This window comes from Neovison vison, chromosome 1, assembly GCF_020171115.1.
Source record: "Neovison vison isolate M4711 chromosome 1, ASM_NN_V1, whole genome shotgun sequence".
Lineage (NCBI taxonomy): Eukaryota > Metazoa > Chordata > Mammalia > Carnivora > Mustelidae > Neogale > Neogale vison.
Window position 1 is genome coordinate 267,381,104 of NC_058091.1, and position 25,612 is coordinate 267,406,715.

At 42.9% G+C, this 25,612-nt stretch overlaps 1 protein-coding gene across 4 annotated transcripts in view; it reads left to right on the plus strand.

Moving 5' to 3' along the window:
• Positions 1–221: 221 nt before the first annotated feature.
• The window catches only part of EBF1 (EBF transcription factor 1), a 384,990-nt gene continuing 359,599 nt past the window's right edge, over positions 222–25,612 (plus strand). For all 4 annotated transcript variants that reach the window (XM_044230428.1, XM_044230435.1, XM_044230443.1 and 1 more), the window contains exons 1-6: positions 222–413; positions 2,588–2,744; positions 3,282–3,345; positions 3,981–4,036; positions 14,968–15,041; positions 24,868–24,936. In XM_044230428.1, the coding sequence (XP_044086363.1) occupies positions 280–413; positions 2,588–2,744; positions 3,282–3,345; positions 3,981–4,036; positions 14,968–15,041; positions 24,868–24,936 (554 nt within the window). In that variant the 5' untranslated portion in view covers positions 222–279. The remainder of the gene's footprint in view (positions 414–2,587; positions 2,745–3,281; positions 3,346–3,980; positions 4,037–14,967; positions 15,042–24,867; positions 24,937–25,612) is intronic.

Genomic DNA, 25,612 nt, shown 5'->3' on the forward strand with positions numbered 1-25,612 from the left:
TTTATTTTGGTCTTTTCGTTGGATTTTCCCTTCTTTTTTTTTCTCTCCTTTTTTTTTTTTTTTTTTTTTTTTTGGGTTATCGCTCAGTTTTGAGCGAAGGTTTACATTTTTTTAAAAATTTGCTTTCCAGCCCGCCTTGATCTTCCAGCACGAGTTCATCGTCTCAAAAAAAAAAAAAAAAAATCTCTGGCTGGCGTTTTTCTTTCCTTTTTTTTTTTTTTTTTTTTTTTTCAATATTTTCAAGGGGGAGGAGATTTTCCACAAGAAAAGGTTGTTTTCATGTTTGGGATTCAGGAAAGCATCCAACGGAGTGGAAGCAGCATGAAGGAAGAGCCGCTGGGCAGCGGCATGAACGCGGTGCGGACGTGGATGCAGGGCGCCGGGGTGCTGGACGCCAACACGGCGGCGCAGAGGTGGGTACCGCTCGGGGACCGCGGCCGGGGAGGCGAGCCGCAAGCAGAAGAGCCGGGAAGCGGTGGCGGCGGCCGCTGCGGGGCCGGGCGGTGCTGGAGAGTCCGCCGCTCGGCTCGGCTCGCCTCCGGGTCTCCGCGCTCCCTGGCCGCGCTGCCTTGGTCGCCTGCGGCCGGAGAGAGCCCGGAGCTGCCTGCGAGGAGCCCACGCTTTGCCGGCACTTTCCCCTGCTTCGCCTGTGACTGTTTTCATTTCGTTTTAAGCCAGAAGAGGCGTCTCACCAGCACGATGTTGGATATCTGTGTTTTTATGTGATTGCTCTTTCTTTCCCGCTGGCAGTCTTCTCTTTCTTTTTTCTTACTTTCTTTCTTTCCTTCCTTACTTCTTTTCTCTTCCTTTCTTTTCTTTCTTTTTTCTGTCTTTCCTTCCTTTCTTTCCTTCCTTTTTTCTTTCTTCCCTCCTTTCTAAACTTTTCCCCCTTCTCTTCTTTCTTTTCCTCCCTTCCTCTTCTTTCTTTCCTTCCTTCCTCCTCCTTCCTTCTTCCTTCTTTTCTTTCTTCCTTCTCTTTACTTCCTTTCCTTTTCTCTTTTCCTTGCCTTCCTTCCCACTCTTTCCTCTTTCTATCCTGGCTTTCTTCATTCTTTCCTTCTTCCCCTCTTTCTTCACTCCTCCCTCCTCTCTACTCTTTCCCTTACCTCCCTTTCTCTCTTCGTTTATCTCTCCATGCCTCCCCAGAACCTTCTCTTAATTCTCTAGTCTGGTTCTCTGCCCCTCTTTCTCTAGCTTTCAGTTTTTCTTGGTCCACCGGTAGAACAGCAACTCCCAACTTTAATTCTGACATCTCCGACAAGGCTTCCTCACCCTCTGGCACCATGGTCCCTTACAGCCCCTCTCCCACTCAGTTCCTGAGATGTTAGACTGTGAGGCCAGGAGGCACTGCCCTTGGAGATTGACGTGGGGGAACTTTTCTGGGCACTCTTATCACCCTTTCTGGGGACTCCTAGTCCCAAGTGAGAAATGGTCTTTTTTTTCCCCCAGACCACCAGCTGGGCTTGGGGGAGTAGGAGATCTGGCGGCCACTAGCCCTATCCGACTCAGAGGGCGGAAGGGGAAAAAGGAAGATGACTAATTACCTCATCCTCATCTTCTCCGGGCAGGGGACAAGTGTCTGCAACACGGTTCCCATCCCCGCTGAGTACAAGGATGGGGGTGGTTAGTAGTGAGAGTGAGTTGGGTAACTGGCTGGAAGCGAAAGAGTGTGTGTGTATGTGCGCGTGTCCGCGTGTGTGTGCGTATGTGTGTGTGTGTGTGTGTGTGAGAGAGAGAGAGAGAGAGCGCCCTTGGGTTGGGCAGGTCGGATTGTTAGTGGCCTCCCGACGCCCCTGGCACCGGAGATTCCAGTTCCCCCGCGGGCGCGCTCAGTCGGCACCCCTTGTCCGTAGGATTTCTGGAATGAGTGTGAGGGTTTCCGTGGAGCGGCGAAACTTTGTCAGAACAGGTCTTTAAAAAAAAAAAAAAAAAAAAAAAACACCCCAGTTCCATGTTCCACAGCGACCATGCCTGACATTTCTGAGTCCCCTACCCTCAGATCCTTTTTCTCACTAGCTTTATTTGCGGAGGGGGCATGCGGTTTCCCAAGGCCAAGCGCGCGCTCTTGGCTGGGGCACTTGACGTTTCCTGGAGGATGGCTTCGGCTTCCAGAAGCTGAGCCTGTTCAGCATCCATCCTCACCTGCCCTCGAAGTTGAGGCAGGAGATTCGTGGGGGTGGCGGGGACCAATTCCCATGCTTTCCTCCCTGCAAATTGTAAACGACCAGCTGTATTCCGCGAACGCGGGTTCGCCGCATCCACCTCCACTTTTCTTTCTTCCCACGCAGCGCGTGTCAGGTCGGAGTAAATGCCTGCAGGGTTTTATCTCCTGCGCAAAATCCAAACAAAACTTTTCAGGGCTCTTCCGCGAGTTCGGGGGGCGCGCCCTGTGGATTGGACACGCGAGAACACGCATGTCCCGCCGCCGGGTGGGCTCGGGGCGCCGGAGGGGGCGTGTAGGCCGCCCACTGGGTGTTCTGGGGGTAGAGAAGGTTGATATTTGAGGGTTCTCGCCTGTGTAAGGGGTGACAAAGGGTCGCGCGTCGGTGTCCAGCTTAGCCGTCTAACTCTGCGTCTTTGGCCGCAGCGGGGTGGGTCTGGCCCGGGCTCACTTTGAGAAGCAGCCGCCTTCCAATCTGCGGAAATCCAACTTCTTCCACTTCGTCCTGGCCCTCTACGACAGACAGGGCCAGCCCGTGGAGATCGAGAGGACAGCCTTTGTGGGGTTCGTGGAGAAGGAAAAAGTAAGTGGGCGCAGCGCCGCTGCCCCTCGCCCTGGCCGGGGAGCAGGCCCAGCCGCTTCGGGAGGCGCGCTCCTCGGCGAGTGCAAAGCTTCCCTAACACACTCCTGAGCGGGGTCCCCCAAGCCACTTCCCGTCCTGGGCGAACCCGGGCTCCTCATCCGTGAGGTTCTGCTCCAAAAAAGTTCGCGTGGGGCTCCAGAGCTGGAGAGAGGCGAGCCCGGCTTCGCACTCCAGAGTGAAGGGCGCCGGGGATGAACCCGCCCTCGACCGCGCGACCACGCGCGGCTCCTGCCTCTGCTGACCCAGGCTCGAGCCCCCAGGCCCCACGGAATTTTCTGGAAGGGAAGAGGGAGCAGTAAGGGTCGGGAGGGCGGCAGAGGGATCACAGTTGGCCGCAATTTCTGCTGCTCCCGGGCCCATCCGGTTTCCGGCCGGGGGTCCCGTCTTTGGGAAAGTTGCCTCGAAGTGGGTCCACTCGCTCACGCCGACCTCTTTCCTGCGTCTCTTGTTGTGTCTTTGCGTCCTGCCGCAACCCAGGAAGCCAACAGCGAAAAGACCAATAACGGGATTCACTACCGGCTCCAGCTCCTCTACAGCAATGGTGAGGCTCCGGTCTGTTCCGCGCCGGCACCCCGGGGCCCTGGGTGAGGCAGGGTGCGCGGGAAGATCCAGGTGGACCAGAGCCCTGAGCACGCAGAGTCGTCCCCCGGCCTCGGGGTGACCCGTCCTCTCCTAAGTTTCGCCTGAGGAGGTTTCACCCGCGGAGGCCCTGAGTAGCCGGAAGGCGGCCGTAGCGGCCTCGAGCACACCTGGGGTCAGGTGTGGAGCCCCGGCCCTCAAAGGGCCAATTTCTTTCTTCCTCCCATTCCTAGAGCCTGTTTTCTTGGCTTAGCTCCGGCTCTAGGCCCAAAGTCCTTTGGGTTCAGGGGGCTCGAGCGACCGTGGCCTTGATGGCTCCCGGAGAACGCACGGAGGGGTTCCCTCCAAGAAGAAGGAGAGAAGCCAGGTGGGGGGTCCTACAACATTCTCAGCTGCCGTTTCTTGGGGACTGGCCCCTCTCCAGACACTGGGGAAAGTGCGGGTGGTGGTGTCCTGTCTGTGCTTCTCTGGGACAGTAGGCATTGCATAAGCCTTGGAGCCCCATTCTTTGTTTTTTTGTTTGTTTGTTAATTTTGCGGCAGTTCCTCTCTCACCTAATTTTCCTTCGTTCCCCTATCCCCTTCCCCTTTGCCCCAGGGATAAGGACTGAGCAAGATTTCTACGTGCGCCTCATTGACTCCATGACCAAACAAGTAAGTTTCTGAATTTCGCGCGGCGGAGTGACTGGAGGGCCTCGAAATTTGGGGAAATCAAGAAGCTGGCTACTCCTTAGCGCGGGGTCTGGGGCTCAAACTCTGAACGCCAGGGCGGACCTCAGATCTCATTCTAGCGCAGCCTAGAGTGCGGATACACACCCTAGCGCCCACCTCGTGGGGAAGATGGCTCGAAGGCTCCTTCCCACCAAGGAAGACTCAGGCCTCTTGCATTAAGACTACAGGTGCTGAGAGGCAGAGTAAGTGCTGAACTTCCTTTGACCCGGCCGAGGAGTCCCAGGGGGCGCAAAAGGTGCCCAGGGACCTTGGCGTAGAGTGGGCTGAACTAGTGAAAACCGAACCCTCCCAGCCACTCCTGGGAGATCTAGGGTAGGGAATGGTGTTGGGGGGCCTAGGTACCTTACTCAGGAATGGTGACAGGAGCTGAGAGCGCAGATGACCCACACCAGAGATTTTTTAAAAAGGAGGTGGTAGTGGTGGTATTGTTGGAAGAGGGAGCGACAATTGTTAGAGGATATTTTGCAAAAATCCTCCTGCTTTTGCCTCCAAATTTGGCAAGAAGCCAGGCAGCATGAGTGAGCTTGTGGTCTTAAAGGTACATAGGCGGCATTTTCTTTAACTCCCCAACATGCGGGTGTCAAGCAGCGTACATTAAGGTTGAGTTATGGTTTAAAAGATACAATTATGAGCCGAATCAGAAAAAAGGCCTGACGTTTTAATGAGGCACAGGAGCCTTTTTTTTTTTTTAATTTTAAGAAAAAGTTTAGTTTCAGAACTAAGTAGCTGGTTAGGTAGTTGGAGGACTTAGTAACAAAAAAGAAGCCAGCTTTATTGGGTGGGGGAAAGAAACTAGAACAAAGAGCAAAGTTATACATTGTGTACTAACCACCATTTTAGTAAGAGGAATAAACCTTATTTGCTTGATTGCAATTTAGAAATAGTTTTTCTTTAAAATAAGGAGGGTGATCTCCTTTCATAGATACTGACTTGGAAGTTTTCAAATTAGGGTATACATGCATATTTAAAAATTATTTTTAGATAAGCATGGCTTAAATATGTTCTACAAAATGCACATTCAGAAGATTTTGGAAGTTTTGAAATATATTTAGCAAGAACCTTTCAGTAATAGCTGATTTTGATTGTTAGTCTTGTATTTCCTTTTGAACCAAGTAGAAAACATGAGGGTATGAAATGTAGTTTTAAAAATAATTAATAAATACTTACTGAGGTCTATTTTAAGTTATTTGCTTAAAATATTTGACTTTCTTCAAGATTCATTTCTTGGTTTATTAGTCAGAGTAAATGCACATTTGTACTTCCAATCTTGGTCTTATTTTTTTTTTTTTTACTCATTTTGATTCTTACATAGGATAATTCCCTTTCATTTGGACACACTGTATTATGCAAAAAAATTTTTTTCCCTATCACACTGAAACACAAAAGCCTGATTTCAGTAACTTTTTTTTTTTTAACTGTATCAAAACAAAAATGTCCTAAGTGAAGTTTTGTTTTAAAAAATTGTCTTTGATACCCTAGATACCTTTTCCTGCCATTCTCATCAGAGGAAAGAAAAGAGCAGAGGGGGAGGGGGAAAGTACGAACTGTAATACATATTACATATATCTTTATTAGAAATCACTTTTTAAAAGATAAAAAATCCCCACAAACCAAAATGTAAGGCTTATCTGCTTGTGCAACATTGACCACTTACATATTAAATTATAGGCAGCACTATGAAAGGAACAGTTGTGAGGAGTGCAAAATTAGGACATGTTTGAAGAGATTAACTACTTTCAAAACTTTTAGACCCCTGAAAGAAAAAGTGCCACCTAGAACTGATTTTTCCATTATGAAATGAACTGACTTTACACAGTCTTCATATGGTGGGGGAATAATTTTGATTTTTATAAAGCAATACATCAAAAATCATTTTACTAACAAGGTTAATAGAGTTTAAGAAAAACTACAGTTTTTGTTGACTGCATGGTATTAGAAATTCTATCAGTTGGGGGTGGGAGACTAGAAGAAGATGCAGTTTATTTTTAATAATAACAGGTTTGAGAAAGTCAATTGCCATAATGTGACATCTCACTGAAAGTTACAATTATAAATGTATGCAATTATATATTTTGGTGGGGAGTGACCTGAGAAAGGTTTAAGTAACTATCTGAATTGATTCCAAAAATAATCAAGAGAAGATGTGTGTGGTTTTTTTGTGTTGTTTTTGTTTTTGTTTTTTTGAGACATACCTATTTGCTTTCTTAGTAATTTTCTAATGCCTTCTGTGTAGGTTTCACTTTGAAAGGCAGTCCCTGCCCATTATCTGCTTGTTTGTTGATTGTGTCTTGAAAGAGTTTAGGAAATAGATTAGATTCTTGTAGACATAGTTAATACAGTAGTCTTCAGAAAGCAGATCAGTGTGAAGAAACATAACTTTTCCTGGTTGTGACATAATTATTATATTTTAGTCTTAATGAGTTAAACAGTGGATTCTCATCTAGCTTGAGATTATTCTATGATAATTAACTACCAAGTCTGATTTATAGTTTCTTAAATTTTTTCTTTTTGTTACATATGCAGTGACCCCTTCAATCAGAAGTAAGGCTTGACATAAAATGACTGACTAAATGATTACAATTTTTTTTCCTTCATGAAATTCTTCCAGATAGACTCAGGATTTTGAGATTTAGAGTACAGAATAGGATAATATCAGTGATGTGATACATTCTAATTCTAATTCTAATTCTCTAAGCTGTTTGTAACATTTTTTATATCAGAGATGCAGCTTTTTGGGTTTGATGTCTTATCTTTGACTCAGAAGCTGGGGTTAAAACTCAAAGGGAATCTTTGGCAAGCAAAATCCAAACTATCTGTGCGCTCTCCATTTTCATAGGATGTTCCTCAACTTGGGTGGAGTTAGCAGCATTGAAATCAAACAGAAATGTACTTAATCAACCAAGATGTATTGGTATGACACAGTATTTCACACCTTTTCAAAGTGTCTCATTACACTATTTTGGGTAATGACTCTTAATTTTGGACTCAACCAAGAAAAAAGAAGTTTTATTACAAGCGAATGCAGAAGGATCTGAGAGCCCCCTTATCGGTATGCCTCTCTCATAAAACACAAGGGATATGATGATATTTAAGAAATTCGTCCACCAACTAGAAAATGAGAGGCTTGCTTTTGGGAAGGGTTGTTCAAAACCAAGTTTAGCTGGACTAAAAATAGGTTGTTTTTGTGTCATTGCTGTTTTTGGTATTCCATTAGTGAGCATGCAGAAAGGCCTGTAGGACCTAGAAGTTTATGGCTGTTGAGTTCAAAAACACTATCTACTGCAGAAGCTCAAATGAACCCAGTGGGGGAGGTCTGATGTTTAATGTGCCTCATTTCAGACTTTCATGTAGTATTTGAAATATGATTATGTTCTGTGATTGCTTCGGTGAGTTAACATTAAATAGTTTAAAAAACAAAAAGCCTTAACTTACCTTCCCTCCTACCATCTTGCTTTTAAAAAAGTGACATTTTTATAATTCAAAGAGTACCAAATTCCATAAAGTTATCGAAAGCAAAATAGTCCTGTCCGCAGAGAGAAGCTCTTTTTTGGAAAGGGAAAAGTAACAGTCACAGAATCCTTGTCATGTATGGGTTTGAAGGTAGATGGTATGGTGGGGGACACCCCAAAAAGGTCCAAGCTTAGCAGGTGGGGAGGCCCAAAGTACAATGATCAAAAATGCTGTCCTCTTTCTCTTACAAGCTAGTCTTCTTTATATATTTGTTTTGATGTTCCTGGTACTTTAAGTTATTGATGCTAGCACATTTCTTCCTATTGATTGTTTCATTATATCCTGCCACAGCTACGTAGATTTGATTAACAACCCTTTCAGTTCATGGTTCTTCATTGGTAGATAAACACATTTTTAGTATATCAATAAGTTCCAAAGGAATTCACTCGGGCCAGTAGAAAGGCTCTTTCATACATTTGGGGAAACAAACAAACAAAAAAGGCAAATTTCTAGTCAGGAGCCACATTTCAGCAGCTTTCTCTCTCCTTTGGTAACATGTCAAAAAGGCAGGTGATTTAAATTTCCTTGCACATAGAGGAATGAAGAAGTTTGGAATTTTTATGCATGATCAGGACCTGTGTTTGGGAAAATGTAAACTCATCACAGTGGAAAATGTGTTGTTTGGAGTCTGGGGGTGAAAACAAAGCTGATGGTTTTGGAGAGATTGCTGGAGCCAGATGGCCTAGTACTTCCCCAGTCTGGCGGTCCAACTGCTCCCTCCTGGATAATATACAGCCATTTGTTCGGGGATATTTACGCTAGAGCTGTTTCCATGTGAATGTTTGAACAGCATTAAAAACGAACATATTAGTAGTGATGCATTTATCGAACTCCTATGACTACACCAATAGTCTGTTCTTATGTTTTGACTTACATTGCTGAGAGGAATGAAGGAGTGTTTGGATGTTGGCGAATTGTTTATATAGTTGTTGAGCAAGAATGATTTGGTCTCAGTGAGTAATTAAAGCATGTAAGCATTTGGAATCAAACTAATGGAAATAATGATAGCACCTACCTTGAAGCTCTTTTGTGACAATTAAATGGACTCCTACATGTAAAATGCTTAGAATAGTGACTGGCACATATTAAGTGCTTAATACATTAGCTGCTTTGATTATTTTATTATTATTATTATTGTCCCATCGGGTTCACAAAGCCAGCTGTATCTACTAATGTAGATGTACATGTAGTTATCATATGAGTGAAGTATCTCTTACTACTGTTAGAAAAAGAAGTACAGTGTGGAATTGTTAGAGTGATTCAGTTTTTATCCTGGTGCTTGAATAATATAAGGCAGTTTGTTTCTTTGAGTCATTAAAGATGTACTCTAAAGCTAACTGCTTTCGATACACATTCTCTTTTTATTCAGGGCTGTGATGTAACCGAACAGCATACTGAATATGATATCATTCCTTTGCAACTTTCCTAATTCAGTTCTGAAAACAGGCCTTCTTAGCTGCTAAGCTGAAATTACATCTTTATAATTTGTTCACCAGTAGCCCAGCTGCTAATTGAAACAAAATAATTTTTTATTTTATTCCACTATTAATGTTGGATTGCTGTTTGACACAATTGTTTATGAAATGTCAGTTTTGTAGGGTTTTCTTTGGCACAGGTTAATTTTTAACTAGGGCTCCTTCACCTACTGGAAATTTCTGGAATCACATAAGCTAGCTTTTTTTTTTTTTTAAATGACAAGCATATAACTTGGTGGTCGAATGCAGTGATTAATATTCTAGTACATTGATATTGTAGGTGTTCTTCTTATTTTTTGATTCATTCCGATTCTTGGTAATTTGCTACCAAAGGCTTGTTGACAGTCTGTAATTAGAGGACGTTTTACTTCTGGTTGAAGGAGGTACGTTGTACATTCATGAACTTATTCTTAAAGGTGATAAATTAGGTTTGGCCTTTATTTTGTATGTAGAAAAAGAAGTAACATATTTTCAAGGGTACTGCTTTTACTTAAGTGGAAAATGAGGAGTTTTTGTTAGTTATGGATAATCCATCTCTCTTCCTTTTTCTCTTTTTCTCTCTTTTTTCTTTTTTCCTTCCCTCTCTCCCTCCTGCCCTCCTTTTCTCTGTCTCCCTCTCTCCTTCTTCCCTCTCTCCCTCCCTCCCTCTGTCCCTTCTTTCCTTCCTTCCTTCCGATGACAAGTTTCCTATTGTTTGGTTATAAACCAAAAAGTCTTCTAATGAAAACATTTGTTCCTAAAACCCTTTTGGATTTTGAAGAACCAAAGTCAAAACTATTTTCCTTGCCCTCTTTATTTTGGCTGAGAACATAAAGAGTTAAAACTATTAGAAGAGTAAACAAAGAAAAGCCATGCTCAATTCTCTGTATTTCCTTTGGCATCCTATTGAAGTGTGATCTTGGTGCATGTGAACTGTGTGTTTTTCTGTCTTATCTGTGTGGTCTTCATCCATAGTAAGTTTCAATTAACTTTTAAGACCCAGTGATATTTTAGAAAAGGAGTGATGAACCACACTTTACAAGATGCCATCTAAAACAGGGTTTACTGAGGCAGATTTTCTGGATAGACTGATTTATTCCTTTTTGAAGACCAGTATAGGTGGATTTATAATTGAGCATTTGAAACTGATGGTGTTTTATTCTCACAGTAAAACTTCAGGTATTGCTGTTGCATTAGGGTATGTAAGTTTAAGAATTCCAAATTTTTTCCTCATTTTTGTTAATTCTAAAAAACTATTCTGGAAAAAACCCTCAATCTGATAATCAATGGAGAAACTTCGATATTTTCTTTGTGCTTATGAGGAGAGGACAATAAGGAAAGGCGCCTGGGTGGCTCAGTGGGTTAAGCCGCTGCCTTCGGCTCGGGTCATGATCTCAGGGTCCTGGGATCGAGTCCCGCATCGGGCTCTCTGCTCAGCAGGGGGCCTGCCTCCCTCTCTCTCTCTCTGCCTGCCGCTCTCTCCATCTACTTGTGATCTTTCTCTGTCAAATAAATAAATAAAATCTTTAAAAAAAAAAAAGAAAAGAAAAAAGGAAAGGGAGGCTAGTATATCAGGAAACTAAGGCTGCTCCGCATGGGTCAAGTTGTGACAACTTTTTTTTTTTTTTTTATCAATTTCACCAGGTTTTTAAAGTTGAGATGAAATTAGGGCTGTGTATTCTTTTAGCTTTCTTCCTGGACAAGTACTTCTGCCATCTTCAGGGATATAATTGGCAGTGGCAGAATTAAGGTTCATATTGTTTTATGCCTGATATTGTATTTTTTATTTCTTAGGTTAAAACCTGAACTTGCTTTGGCATCAATTCATTTATTTAAATAATGTATTTTATATGTTTTCTCTCCCCTGCCTGCCCATGTCTGTAACAGGCCTCCAGTCCTTACTCCTGATAAACACATTGATTTATTTAAGCCACTGTTGTCTTTGTCGCTCTCACAGCAGACTACCTTCCTCACAGTGAGCAGACGCATGATTTACTAGGGAGGATGAAAATAAGCCTTCTTCTTGGTGTTCCATTGTCTGGGCCCTAAACCAGCTGTCTATTAAAATGGTTTCACTTAAACTAGTCAATGTTGTTTATATGCTTCTGTGATCTCCCAGCTGATCCTGTCTCAGGGAGCTTTATTCACACCGCACAGAGGCCCGTATTTAAATTAGTAAGAAAAGCAGAAACTTCTAAGTTGGCATTAGAAGATCCCTTTCCTTTTAGGCTTCGACTCTGGGTTTGCTGAATTGTGAAGCCATCTTGACGAGTGTATGAGATGTGCACAGTAGAGAACGGATGTGAGGCCATCGGTTGTGTGTGTAAGCTGGATGGAGATCTTTGGGACATTTTTAAGACGTCTGTTTTAATGTAGACACTCTTCTTCAGAGAGATTCAGCAAAATAATTTTATCATATTTCCCCATTTTGGATTTCAATGGAATGTTGATTTCTTGGCCCATATCTTTTATGTGATTGTGTGTGTATGTGTGTGTGTGTGTGTCTGTGTTTTAAGAAGGCTTTTCAGTAACAAATGCTGCGTAGGTGAGGTTGGAGGTAGATCTGCCTGTGACCAAGGTCTACTCTGGAGTTGATTCAGTTACACTGAGGTTCTAGCTTACTATACTCCCAGGATTTTAGTTCTACTTCATAGGAGAGACAAAAGATTCCCGGGTTCTCTTGCTTTTATTTTAGAAGTCACAGAAATAGCCCTTCTTTTTCTGTGTGTATGTGCTAAAAAGTATTGTTCTGGTGGGGCCTCAAAAAGAGGGACAGCAGAAACTTTAGGCATTCACTTCTCTCCAGAATTCCTAACTATTTCTGAGCAAATCCAAACTCATGCTTTTATTTTTCTGTGCTTGATTTAGAGAAGGAGTCTTCTTTTTGACTGCTGCCTGAGCGAAGTGGCAGTTTGGCATTTGGTGAAGAGATCTGTTACAGAGGCCCTGGGCCATCCACAAATGATATGTGGTGACTAAAGATAAAAGCTTGGGATCCCTGGGCATCCTTGGATCATCTCCTATTTAGGGGAGTCGTGAGAATATCTGCATTGTGACATATCTTTATTGACTATCATCATGGACCCACTTATTTTGGTGGAACCAGCAGCCTCAACAAAAATAATATCACCTAGAAACAATCAGAGTGAGAAGGCCTGATATAACTGATACACATTCCTCTTAAAAAAAAAAACCAACAAAACAAAACACATTTTTTTGTGGGAAAGAAAACCCTACCAATATCTATGAATATATTTACCACGTTACTTGTATTAGTTTAGCATGACAAAAAAGTGGAGTTGAAACAGAGGTTATCAGGGATATTAAGAGAATGTCCCAAACATGTAGTGATAATAGGATATCACAAAAATGCATGATTAGAATTTTTTAGCACCATATTTGGGACCTAATCTGTTACTTATAATGTTCCTTTGATTTCAGCAGTGATCTCAGTAAATAAAGCAGACAGATATAATTTTTGGTTTTCAAAATGTTTTCGATTTACTCGAAACATTTTCTTGAATAAAGCAACTTCTTGGGTATTTGAAAAGGTCTTTTAAGAATACAGGAAAAAGGGGCGGTAGCTCAGTGGGTTAAAGCCTCTGCCTTCGGCTCAGGTCATGATCCCAGGGTCCTGGGATCCTGGGGATAGAGCCCCGCATTGGGCTCTCTGCTCGGCAGGGAGCCTGCTTCCTCCTCTCTCTCTGCCTGCCTCTCTGCCTACTTGTGATCTCTGTCTGTCAAATAAATAAATAAAATCTTAAAAAAAAAAAAAGAATACAGGAAAGAATCATCTGTGTAGGCTAAAACTAGTGGATGAAAATTTTAGGGATAATATGATATTACTATAATGCAGATTATCTCTCCATAGAAGAGTTATGAATTACATAAAGTAAAGTAGAAACTTCACAGGGGGGAGATCTGGCTGATGATCTCTGGTGGATGGCAGGCACCACCTTAACCAAATGGTCAGAGCTTACAGCCTGTAGTGGATGTAGCTGACAGTAAGATGTGATCCACTGAGAAGAACTCAGAATCACATCTATGGTATTCTGGCCCTGAATTGTGTAACTTCAGTCTAAGTCCAAGGAAACATCAGACAAACCCAAACTGAGGATATTCTACAAAAGAACCGGTTTGTATTCTTTAACAATGTCAATATCATGAACTACAGACTCAGGAATGTTCTGTATTAAAGGAGACATGATAACTGAATGCAATGATTGATACTGGATTTGTGGAATTTTTGTTTATTTACTTATTTTTTGCTGTGAAGGACATTATTGGGTAATTGGTGAATTTTAATAAAGTCTGTAGATTAGATTATTGTATAGTGCTACTTTTCTAATTCAGATAATTGTTCTGTGGTTAAGGAAGAGAATTTTTTGTTTTAAGGAAATACATGCTGAAATATTTAGAATATGTCTGCAGTTCACTTAAAAATGGTTCAGGAAAAAATGGAAAAGAATAAGCAGATTTAGTAAAGCATAAACATTTGAGGAATGTGTTTAAAGACTCTCTTGTAATTTTTTATATATTCTTGCAACTTTTCTATAAGTCTAAAACTGTGTCAAAATAAAACTTTAAAAAATACAGAGTTATGGAAGGCTAACCATAAAAAATGGTTTTGAAGGGCCTGTGGTAGGGAAAGGTTTTCTCCTTATTCAAGTACTTTACATCATGTTTTTATTTGTTGCAATTTTTGTTCTATAATGGAATTAGTTCTCATACCTAGAGCCTGCCCTAGGGTCTGTACACACTGTGTCTTAAGCTGTCTTGATCCTTTACAGGTTCTAAAAGTCCCAGGTTTATAAACAAAGCACATTAGAGCCAAGTACAAGTTAGTTACTGCAGCATTTCTGTGTACTAAATAAGGATAGTCTCTGGTTCATTTAAATAGTTTTGTCACCAAGAAATTGAGAGTTATCTGAATGTGTGAAAATAATTTTATTAATAATTTGAAGCTGTGTTTGTATTATGCAGTGATACAGTGTTAAGTTAGTTAAAATGTATCCTGAAGTAGAGCACTGCTCTGCTAATGGCTGTGTTTTTCTTTGGCCCAGGTATTAACGCGTCCATTTCCTAGGAAGCTGCGGTCTCAGGGAAACTTCAGGGTGCTTTTAAGCAAAATGTTTGTATGCACATTACTGACAACAGACAAAGGCGTACTGGCTGACGAGGTGGTTTGGAGTCCAAATTTTGGGAGTCACATGTAATTCTTCTCAGTTTAGGGAGATAACTCTATGGCTTAAGCCCACACACACAGCATATGCCGGCGCGTATTACTGTTTGGGTGGGTGTACACCCTGGAGAGCACATGTTTTCAGCCTGTAGGCGGGAGGAAGGATTTTCCCTGATTGATGAATCATCTCAAAGAAGACACAGTTAGTGAACGGACTCATTAAGCATACCCCCACTTGTTTTCTGCTACTCATCTCTAGAACACTAAATGTTGGGGCTGGAAGTAGTAAAATGAAGTGACGAATGCATATTTAAAAGTCAGATCCACGTGCTTTTCTATATTTTAAATCACTAGCATCTGAATCTGCTAAACCTTCTGGGTTTTTCCTCCTCATTGATTAGATTCATGTTATTCTGAATTGAAAGGAGAATTGTGGTTGTCTTGACAACAGAAGTTCATCTCACACACTGATCCAAAGGTGTGTGTCATAAGAATGTGGTTGATGGGACAGAGACAAACATATGCCCCCTACCTGATTTGGGTTGATCCTTAACAATGTATCTCAAAGCAGTCAGCTCTATGAGGTCTTGGGCTCCCAAGAGCTAACTGGGCCTCAGCGATATTGACGAGCTCAAGCCCTCAATTGGGAGAATTTGTTCTCTGGTACTTGGTTCCATTTTTAGCTTAAATCATGCCTTTGTTTGCAGGCCATAGTGTATGAAGGCCAAGACAAGAACCCAGAAATGTGCCGAGTCTTGCTCACACACGAGATCATGTGCAGGTAAGAAATACCTTGCTCTCTTCCTTTAATTAGCAAAGAGAAGGTGAATTTATATCTCAAAGCCAGGTGAGCTCAGATAGATTGTTGGGTATGTATTTATCTTACTTCTATTAGATAATCTAAAAAGGAGTATTTGGTAGTAAGGCTCACAGACATCTCATTGGTTCTTGATTATTTATTAGATTTCATCCTGAAAGACAAACATTTCCATTTCGATATTACACTTCTAATGGCCACAAAACAGAGCCCTCCCCTTCTTCCTTTCAATCGAATAAAATACAAGATATCCTTTTAGTGTTAATGTATGTGCTCAACTACATTGCTAGTAAAATGAGCAAGAGTTCTACTGATATCAACAGAAGCCTCTGGATAGGATGAGAATGTTATAGTTCCCCTTTTTAATTCTGCCACTTAAAAATGTGACCATCAGTACAAAGGCATTATTCCTCCTTAAATTGATCGTGGGTTTCCCCCTTCCCTTGCCTCTGATCTCTCAATCTTAGTTACCCTGTATGTAATTGTGACGATGTAGCTAATGTTTCTCCATAGCAGTGAGCTTTTGGAAGGATGGCAAATGTTTACACCTGAAAGTTATAAAAATTCATCTCATCCACAAACGAGTGTATTTATTTTGCCTGTAATCAGACGCAAGCCACATTGGAAACCAAGCCAGCAAACCAAATTCTCTTTCATGGCCCCAGCCAGTCCTCCATGTGTGAGAGAGTAGGCCAGAGGACAGCCTTTAAACTTGCAGTGTAGGATTCTTATTCTTTCTAGAATAACACCTGATATATTCTGAGTAATTGGATAAAGCATGAAGATGCCACTATGCCTCAGGAAAAGGCTACTAATTGCTTTGTTAGCTATGCAGGCTTTCCCTGGCACAAAGCAGGCTTGGCTCCTGACTATTACTGACCAGTCAGTCATCTTAGGCTTCCGCTGCCACTTCTCTGTGCGTGGGCTTTATCTGCTGCTCCCGGACTTGTGGGTAAAGCAATCTTTAAACTCCACAGGTGGGAATAAAATAAAAAGGGCTTAATGTGTTTTCTTCGGGAAATCTCAAATATTAACTTCTATATCTATAATTATGTATGCCTATAAAATTTTCTTTTTTTTTTCTTTTTAAAAAGCATACTTTTAATAGAGTATTCTAAATTCCTCAGGAGTTTCACAGGTTTCACTTCAGCAATTTGTAAATCTTGGTAATTATCCCACAAACAGGTAGCCTTTCCTTACCTTTGAAACAGAAAATACAGTAGCAGAAAATACAGTCATCAGTTTCTTGGAAGATATTATTAGGCAAAAATTAGTGTACTGTATACAATGATTAGACCATTTAAGCTGAGTTGTACTTTCCAGAATTAAATGGATAAAATCATTTTGAAAAGCATTAAAAAAAGACCTCCTTCGTATTATTATTTTTCTGATCATATCTCTTATTTTAGCTTCCCGCAATTAGCATGTCATTAGAATGAATTTTCCATGTTCTATTACATGGGATTCTAGCAAATAGGGGACAGGCAGGAAGATGGATCTCGAACAATAGGCCAACTAATGTCTATGTATCATAGATTTGCATCTCATATCTGTACATGTTTGGACTATGCTAGAAATAATTCTACTCTTGAAATACTTAAAGATATATTATGCCTTTCACACATAAGCCTACCCCCTATTAACGCAGTTTATATTTTTTCTTGTTTTTAAAATTCATTGGTCCAAAGTATTTTATTATGCCGTTTGGTGTGCTTTACTGCTGACGTTCTTTCTATTTTTCAGAAACATAAAAATAGCAAAAATAAAATTCTCAAGCCACTGAAGGCAAATGATGATGTTTGTACTGTGTGGCTAAGAGGGAAAAGCCATATTCAAAATGTCATCCTGCTAATGTTACAGATTACGGTTTTCCTGGCTGCCTGTAGATGTGTAAGGGGTACTGTTTGTTTACCAGGCCGCCATGACCCTATTACACAAACCTGTCATCTATTGTGTGGCTAACAGTCTTTTAAATTGCAAATCTGATGCTCTTTAGGGGGCTTCTGGAAAAAAATTCTCACTTTCCTCACCATCCTATTTCTCTTGATTTCTTGCCTGTTGTAAGTGGAAGTTGGGATGTGCTGAATTTGCACCAGGGGTGCAAATGCAGGCTCAATTATAAGCATAAAATTAGAGTCTGTTCACCATTAATCAGCCTGGCTAATTGCTATGCACCACCATTAGCCATATGGTGTGAAAGACAGCTTGCTCTCCCCAAGATGAAATTTCTTCATTGCAGACATGAAATAGTGAGGGCCCTGGATTTTAAAATAGCTTGTTTTAGATATTTAATTTCTAAACAACTTTCTGCAGTGCCTTCTATCAAGGCTAACGGCACAATAAAACTTTGCATTTATGTCACAAAAGCTGTATATTTATAGTACATTGGAGCTATGGTAAAGGAGACACAGAGAATTTAGATCGACAAGAAAGGGCTTGGATGATTCTGTTTTGTTGCAGGCACTGGAAAAAGAAAAAGAAAAAAAAATCTGAAAAACATCAGGGGGCTGTGTCTCAGTTGCTTGCAAATTTAAAAAAAAAATTATTTTGTTCTGTTGAGAGGGTAACCCCATTGCTTGAGCTGGCTAAAGGACTTATGACCATTGGATTGTACTTACTGTCTCTCTTTGAGGTAAAATCTCTTTGACTTGATGGTGTGCAACTCTTTTTGTGGAATTCTGGGAAGCTTTCTGCATTTTTGGTGAATTGGGATCTACCATACAGATTATCATTATATTTTGCTAATACTTAGTGGTTAAGTTCTTTAAAAAATATGCCACCCCAAGGGTTTTTTAAAGTGGGAGTCCATAGGGATTTGATTATACTGTGTCCTATGTTTAAATGTAAATGGAAAATAGGACCTATGCTTGGTAGAGGAGACCTAGTCCCCAACCCCCCAAGTAGGCCAAAGTCAATTTTCTCCTTTTCCAGTGCACAGGACAGTTGCAGGGTGCTCTGTTTAGGAAAACATTTTTTTCTATTACCAGTGCCCAGCCTCTTGTGGGACCATGAGTTCCCAGGGCAAGTGCAGGGAACCTCTTGAAATAGTCTGTTCTTTCTTCCTCTTTTGCTGGCTTGTTCTGATTTTATCCTTCAGATTTCTACTTAAGCATAGTTTTTAAGTGTCCATGGCCCTTGGCCTGAGTTCTGTCTCCTTGTTATGCACTCCTATTATATCCCATGCTTTTCCTACATAACAGTTGGCACATTGTAACTGTGTGTCCAGGTCCTGTCCTGCTTTGCTGAACAAAGAGCTCCTTTAAGGCAGAGAAGTCACTCAGCTTTCGTCTCTGCTTTAGTTGTCCCATGTGTGAAGTGGGGGGAAATGTTACTTCTCTCATAGGGTAGTTGTTAAGATTAAATGCTATATGATCCCCATAAATACTTATCACGGTGCCTGACACATGGTAAGTACCAAGTGTCTATTGTTACTCGTGATAGGAAGAGCAGTAGTATTTGTAGTAACACCAGTGGAAACAGAAGTAGTAGTACTAGTAACAGCTATGTCTGCCGTGTCTAGCTACCTAGCTGGTACATAGCTGCTCGGAGTGAAAGATGATAAGAGAACATTGGAGGGAAGTGAAGTGCATACTACAGCATTAACACACTTTGTTCATTGGAGGTATGGTGGTTAAGGATATTTTCATTCATTCTTGTAGCACCTACTGTGTGCAAAGCACTGTGGAACACAGAGCCAAGGGACTGGTCCTGAAGTAGGAGAGGCTATAGGTTAGCCTAGGAGAGGACACCTGTCAGCAGAGGACCAGACTGCGTTGTCTGTGATGAGGGGTGAAGCAAAGGACTGGGGCTATTCAGAGAAGGGAGGACATACCTGAAGGTGGGCGGTAACCACAGGAACGAGGGGGGTGGGAGAGGACAGGAATTTTAGAGGGTGTCTGAAGAAGTGTTTGCGCCCATTTGTTGGTGGTCTGGCGGGATTTCTCTGGGGAGACAGCGTTGCAGGTAGGTGGGCTAAGGCCTGGAGCTGGGAAGAGAGTCAGGGCAAAGATAACCAGCATCAGAAATGTCTTTTCCCAGAGGAGGAGTCGAAGCTATGGGCTTCCATGGGATTGGAAAAGGTGGGAGACTATGGATACGAGCTTGGGGAGGGGTCATATTTAGCCAGGAGGGAGAGTATGTTCCAGAATTAGGAGAAAGAACCTTGAGCATACAGGGCATCGAAATAAAAGGAGGGTGTTTCCAAGATGGGGGCCATCCTCATATACGTCCTGGGAAGACCCAGGTGGACTTGAAGACAGAAAAACACCAGAAAGTCACTGGTGAACTTTGAGAGAGGACATTCAAGTGAGTGCTGGAAACCAGATTTTATGGGATTAGGTGGCAAGGAATTGTGGTGACTCTGGCAAAGAGAAAAGTGGGCAGTGAAGAAACTAACTCAAGAGAAAAGGAGGTTTTTTTTTTTGTTGTTGTTTGTTTGTTTTTTTAAAGATTTTATTTATTTATTTGAGAGAGAGAGAGAGAGCAAGGGGAATGGGAGAGGGAAAGCAGGCTCCCCGCCAAGCAAGGAGCCGGATGTGGGGCTTGATCCCAGGACCCCGGGACATTGACCTGAGCTGGAGGCAGATGTGTAACAATGGAGCCACCCAGGCGCCCCCCCCCCTTTTTTTAAGAGAGTGGGACAACTTGACAGTGCTTGTAAACTAAGGGAAGGAGTAAACTTATCACTAGTCAGACTATTCAGATAATTCGTGTATCTCATTCTGTAGCCAGTTGGGCTAAACAGGAAAGATAATCTTGTTTTTTGCAGTGAAGTTTAGAGATTGAGGGGATGCTTTTCCCCAGTTGAAAGAGCCTCTGCTTCTAGGAAGAGATTCCACGTCCCTATAATGAAGATTTGCAGGTCCCATGACTGGGAAGGGAAGCATGTAAGCAAGCATTGCTTGCCCTGGATTAGGAAGCTGTGTGTCAGCTCACGGGAGATAAGCCCCCGTGTCAGGCTGCTAAGGAGGACACTCATATGTTCGCTTTTCCCTGGGTGTGTGGAATTATTTGGGATATGCATGCTCTTGCTGGGGAAAGGGATGCTGTCTTGAGTCCGAAGTGTTTGTAGGATACCGAGTGCTGGGGACCCACTCCTTTGACCCACTCCAATGTGCTCTCCTGTCACTTGAGTTACAGTTGAGAAGGATGTGAAATCGTGGGTTTTTGGCTCTGTGACCAAGCCAGTCAGGAAACCCCAAGGCCCCTGATACGTGCCCACTCTGGGGCTCAAATGCCAGGGCTGTGCCTGGTATAATAAGAACCTAAGAAACAGTTTTCAGTGGATGAAGATAAGCGATGAGGGCATAATTGTCACTGTGATTTCTTTCATTAACACAGTAACTTATCCCTTAAAATGCTCTCACATCTGTGGTCCCAGGTACGGTGCTGGTTTAGCCTGAGTGCTCTTCTGCCTTCAACCTAAGCGAATCTGTTTTCCCTTCATCCTGTCCTTTTTGGTGAATGCCTGTCTTGTGTGTGGTGAGGGTGGGGCCTACCTTTCTTGGTCCTTCTGAGTTCAGCAGAAGGACCTAGAAGGCAGCTAGGTTTAGAGAAGAGGTGAAGGAGAAGGGTGAGGAAAGACCGCGATGGAGAAGAAGGGCTGGTTCTTGCTCCGCTTGGCTCTGGCCTCAGAACTAGGAAGAGGGGGTGGGTAGATGTCAGTTCAGTCCAAAGGAAGACATTTGTTCCCCAATTTAAGGTTGATTTTCAGTTTTCGAATGGGAAAGTAGTATTGCAGCACAGAGCAGAAGACTACAGAAGGATGGAAATGAAATGTATGCCCTTCCATTCCTTCCCACTTCCTGTTCCACTCCCTACTGGTCACTTCTTGGAAGTTTCTATTCATTTATTCAAAGCCTATTTCCTGAGGGTCTACCGTGCCCTGGGCTCCGTTCTAGCTGCATTCTAGAACAAAAGGGTCCAAGAGCCTGTCCTCATGGAGAGGCAGACAACATAGAAGAAAATGAATATAAAACAGGATGTGATGAGTGCCAGGGAGAAAAGTGAGACAGGCTGAGGGAGGGCTCTGGGGCAGTTCTCCAAGGAAGGGCCCTTTAAGGTGGTGACTTTGTGTAGAGATTTGAGTGGAGTGAGGGGTGAACTGGCTTGTACCCAATTCTCTCTTCCTCCCCCTCCCACTCTCTCTCTTGCGCTTTCACTTTTTTTTTCCTCCCAGAGATAAGACCGTACCATATACACTACTCAGCAGCTTGGCTTTCTCGATTCCTAATTTGATTTAGACTTCTTCCCGTGAGAGTGTGTAAAAACCCATCTTCATCCTTTTTAATGCTGCACATCATTCCGTATGACCATGCACACACACACACATACATGTAGATGTGTGCAACACATATGTACATATCTATATATCTCTTTAAAGTAGGGCTCATCCTGTAGATGCTATTTTGTCACTGTTCCAGGTGTGGAGCAGAGCCCAAGAGTCCCAGTTCAGGAATGACGACTGTGTGGGGCGGTGGCATGACCCCCAACCCCCACCCCCCAGACAAGAAACCTGTGGGGAGGCCATTTTTTATACTTTGCATAAAGGGCTTTTTTTTTTTTTTTTTTTGATGGTAAGCGACCTTCAGCCCCTTTATTTTCTTTTCTCTTCTTTCCTTCATTACCTCCTTTATTCCTGTTCTGTCTTTCCTTCTACACTTCTGTTCTTCACATCTGCCTTTTCCCCTGGGTCCCTTGGGGCCCAGCAGAGAGAAGTGGTTCTCATTTACGCTGTGCTTCAACTCATCTGGCTGTGCTCAAGGGCATTTTTATTTTAAGGGGATGGAGAAAGACAGTGCTTAAGTCAAAGGACAGATCTCAGGCTTAGTGTGGCACTTGCTTGGGGGAGGTGATTTGGGCAAGTGTGGGATGGGAGTGAACCTTCCTTCCATCAGCGTCAGCTGTGCCTGATCTGAGGGTCGGCTTGACTTCCCCATTTCCTTGGATCGTATTTCCCCCAGTACATTACATCATTCTTGAAGTCATCCGATCGATCGATCAATCAATCCATCAATATTTGAGCTTCTCCCTTCTATTTCCGTCCTTACACTACTCACTAGGTAAATAAAATCGACAGGTTCTTCCTTTACAGATTTGTGGGAGAGCAGGGTGAGAGGAGAGCGTCACAAAATAAACATTCATGTAAGAATATAATTTGCATTGTGTTACATGTCCTGAAAGAAAAACAACAGAAGGAACCTAAAGGGGGTTCCTCTGGAGAGGGAGCGTAGAGGCTGAGGCCTGAACAGGGAGTAGAGGCTGGCTCACCAAGGAGGGGCTGGAGGAGGAACCGACCAGGCAGGGAGGCCTGGGCCTGAGGTCAGACTGAGCGAGGCAGATCAGGAGACTGAAACTGGCCAGTGCGTTTGGAGTGTCACAGGTCAGAGGAGAGTGACAGGAGGCTGGGCAGTAGTCTGGCATCATATTTTATTCTGAGTGCACTGGAAAGCCATTAAGAGGTCTTGGGCAGTGAAGTGATACAGTCCCATTGACATTTTGAAAAGAGCCTTCTGGCTGTTTTAGGAAGTAAAGAGTGGAGGCAGCAGGGCTAGATGGGAGGCCACTCGCAGAAGTCCAAGTGAAGAGTGAAAGCGACGTGGATGGGGGTGATGGCCGTGAGGAGAGAGAGACACAGGCAAGACATGCAGATTCTACTTGGAAGCTGCCATCCCTGGGAGGTCGAGCTCCTGGAGGACACTGAGTCTGGGCAGGACCTGGTGAGGGTTCCACCATTGGGAACCTTCATGGCCCACTCACCGTTTGAGAAAAGAAGTGGGGGGAATGGAAAACGAGGAGAAATAGGCCTTCCCATCCACTGGTTTTGTCCCTGGGTAAAGAGGACGTGGGATGTGTTGATAGGCAGCTGTTGGAGACCTGCTACTTCTGGGGCAGCTGGGGAGCAGCTTTGCTCAGGTTCAGAGGAAGAGGAGGTCGGAGGAGGCAGGAGCAGGGAGTGGGGATGGCTTTCATGCAGCACTTAGCAGGACCAGTCACAGAGCCCAGCTTTATACCCTGACTGCCCTGAATCGGCACCCTGCTCATTAGAGGTGGACACCGTGGTTGTCCCATCGTACCGATGAGGAAGCGAAGTTTCTGTGGGGTGGACTACCTTGCTTAAGGTGGCACAGGTAGCTCTGTCTGATTCTGGAGCCAGAGTTGTTAACCACCGTGCTTGCCCTTGAAGTGTACGTGTAGGGGATTAGAGTTAAGGGATGATGGAGTTTCGTTTTTAAATTATCATTTTTTTTTTTTGCAAGCATTCCAATGACTGCGCTTCTCATTCCCTCGTTTCCTCATCTGTTTCGTGGGCACTAGGAATACTTTGGGCTTTCTAGCCCCCATAGTCCTGGTATTTTAAATGTAAGCCTAAAAGAAAATAGTCCTCTTTGAATCAGAAGGGGAAAGGCCAAAAGGTAGATGGAGTGAACTTCAGCTGGGGTTTTGACAAAGGAGATACGGTTCTTAACTCCTGCTTTCCGAAGATATGAGAGACAAAGAGAATTAACACCAAATTTGGAAGCTGATTCTCTTCTCGGATATATAGTTAGGAAAGAGACTTCCCAACTTTGGTGAAAGGCTCTCTATCCAGGAGTATATTTCTGGGTCCTGAAAATGAAATTCAATTCAATGTTTGGTTCTCTCCAGCAGCTTTCTAAATTTAGGCCCTATGATTCACTAAGTAAAATGTGTGTGTGTGTGTGTGTGTGTGTATGCACATCTCTGTGTAAGAAAGAGGGAGAAAAGTGCATATTTTATTTGTGGCACGTGGTAACGTATAACCCTTGGATAACTTCCTCACTTCCTTGACTGATCAAACACGAGGTTTATAGTGTCCCCCTGGGTGTAGACTGACCAGTGTGCACATATTTTATTTGCAAACAAGTCTCAGATGGATAGTTTCCCACTGACCATGGGTAATTTTCAAAAAACCTTAATTCTGCTCCCCTCCCCCAGAAGCATCCCAGTTTTACAGAAACGGACAGTCTTTTCGTCACAGCTGGGGTGGGATTTTGATAGTGGGTGCTTTTCTTGCTCAAGGCTGCTTTTTCTCTAACCTAATTAAGGGCCTCCATTGTGAGGTCTGTGCTAGCCTTTGGATCAACTGTCCATAATACGTCCAGAAAACTTAAATGGTGTCCAGCACAGGACACAGAAGCCAGACAACATGTGGATCTCCACTTTCTTTTATCTCGCCTCTTCTTCGTCTTCATTATTATGTTGTACTTTTATTCTCATGAGAATGGTTCAAAAGCAAACAGTTACAGCTTTAGGATTTTGGGCAGGCTGAGGTTGAAGGAAACGTCTCCCTTGAAAGGGAAAGGAGAAGAAAAAGGAATCCATTTAATACAGAATGACTGGAGGGGGAGAAATCACTCATACCTCATTATTGACGCGTTCCACACAATTAGTGTGATCTTGAGGGAAGAACGTTTGAGCCACCCACAACCCTGAATATTCTCATTGGGTAGAGGTAATAATAATGCATTTCACAGTGAACTCTTCAATAGGGCGGGCAGTGATGGGGAGACCCCATCTTAGGGCTGTCAGTTGTGGCTCCAGGAGAGTCCCTCTTCCTCCCTCCTTCTTTGTTCAGGGAGAGGTTAAGCCTGGCCATTAACCCATAGACGACCCACATAGAATTTTCTGTCCCAGGGATCCGTTGATTGCCAGGTATGGCTTTGTGGTAATTCTAGCATTTGCAACCCAGCAATTTGAGCCTTGTGTCTGCCTAAATGATGATTTTTACATTGTAATGGTTGTACTAAATCCTTTCGCTTTTGCTCCATAGCCGCTGTTGTGACAAGAAGAGCTGTGGCAACCGAAATGAGACTCCCTCAGATCCAGTGATAATTGACAGGTAGGGACCACTCTACTTTCACTGGATTCTTATTCCTCATTATAATGAAACACCTGCCTTGTGTCGCTCATGGGCCAGGGAGGGGAACGCACGTGGCCGAAATGTGCCTGTTGGTCATGGCGAGTCTGCGCCGAGCTTTTGCGATTCCTGGGAAAACCATATGGAATGTTCTTTGGAGGCCCGTGTTCTTGGATTGCTTCGGTTTTTTGTCTGATTCATGCTCTTAAAGGAATGTTTTTTTTCTTTCCTGACTTTCTGTGGCTCAATCCTCATGCTGTGCCAGGAAGCTACAGAAATAAAATAATAATAGTTTGTGATTTATGAAATGTGGTTGGGTGCTTATAAATATTTAACTTCTATTTGAAAAATGTTTGAATCATTATCACTTTTAGCTACAGTAGTTCTGTTGGACGTAATCCATCTACATTTTTAAGGTTTTATTTATGCATAAAAGCAGTTTTAAAGAGATCCATGAACCAAGACTTTCTCCTGTTATCTCCCGGCGTTTGATGGTAGCTCCTACTGTATTGTAGGTTGATTAATTTATCCTGCTTGTCTTAATTATTGTGTTTTTAAACAGATCCATATTACTAATCTGACATGGCCAAGTAAATCACTGTAGAACAATAAATCTGTTTTAGTTGTTTGGTGCAATTTGGAGTCAGTGTGTGCACAT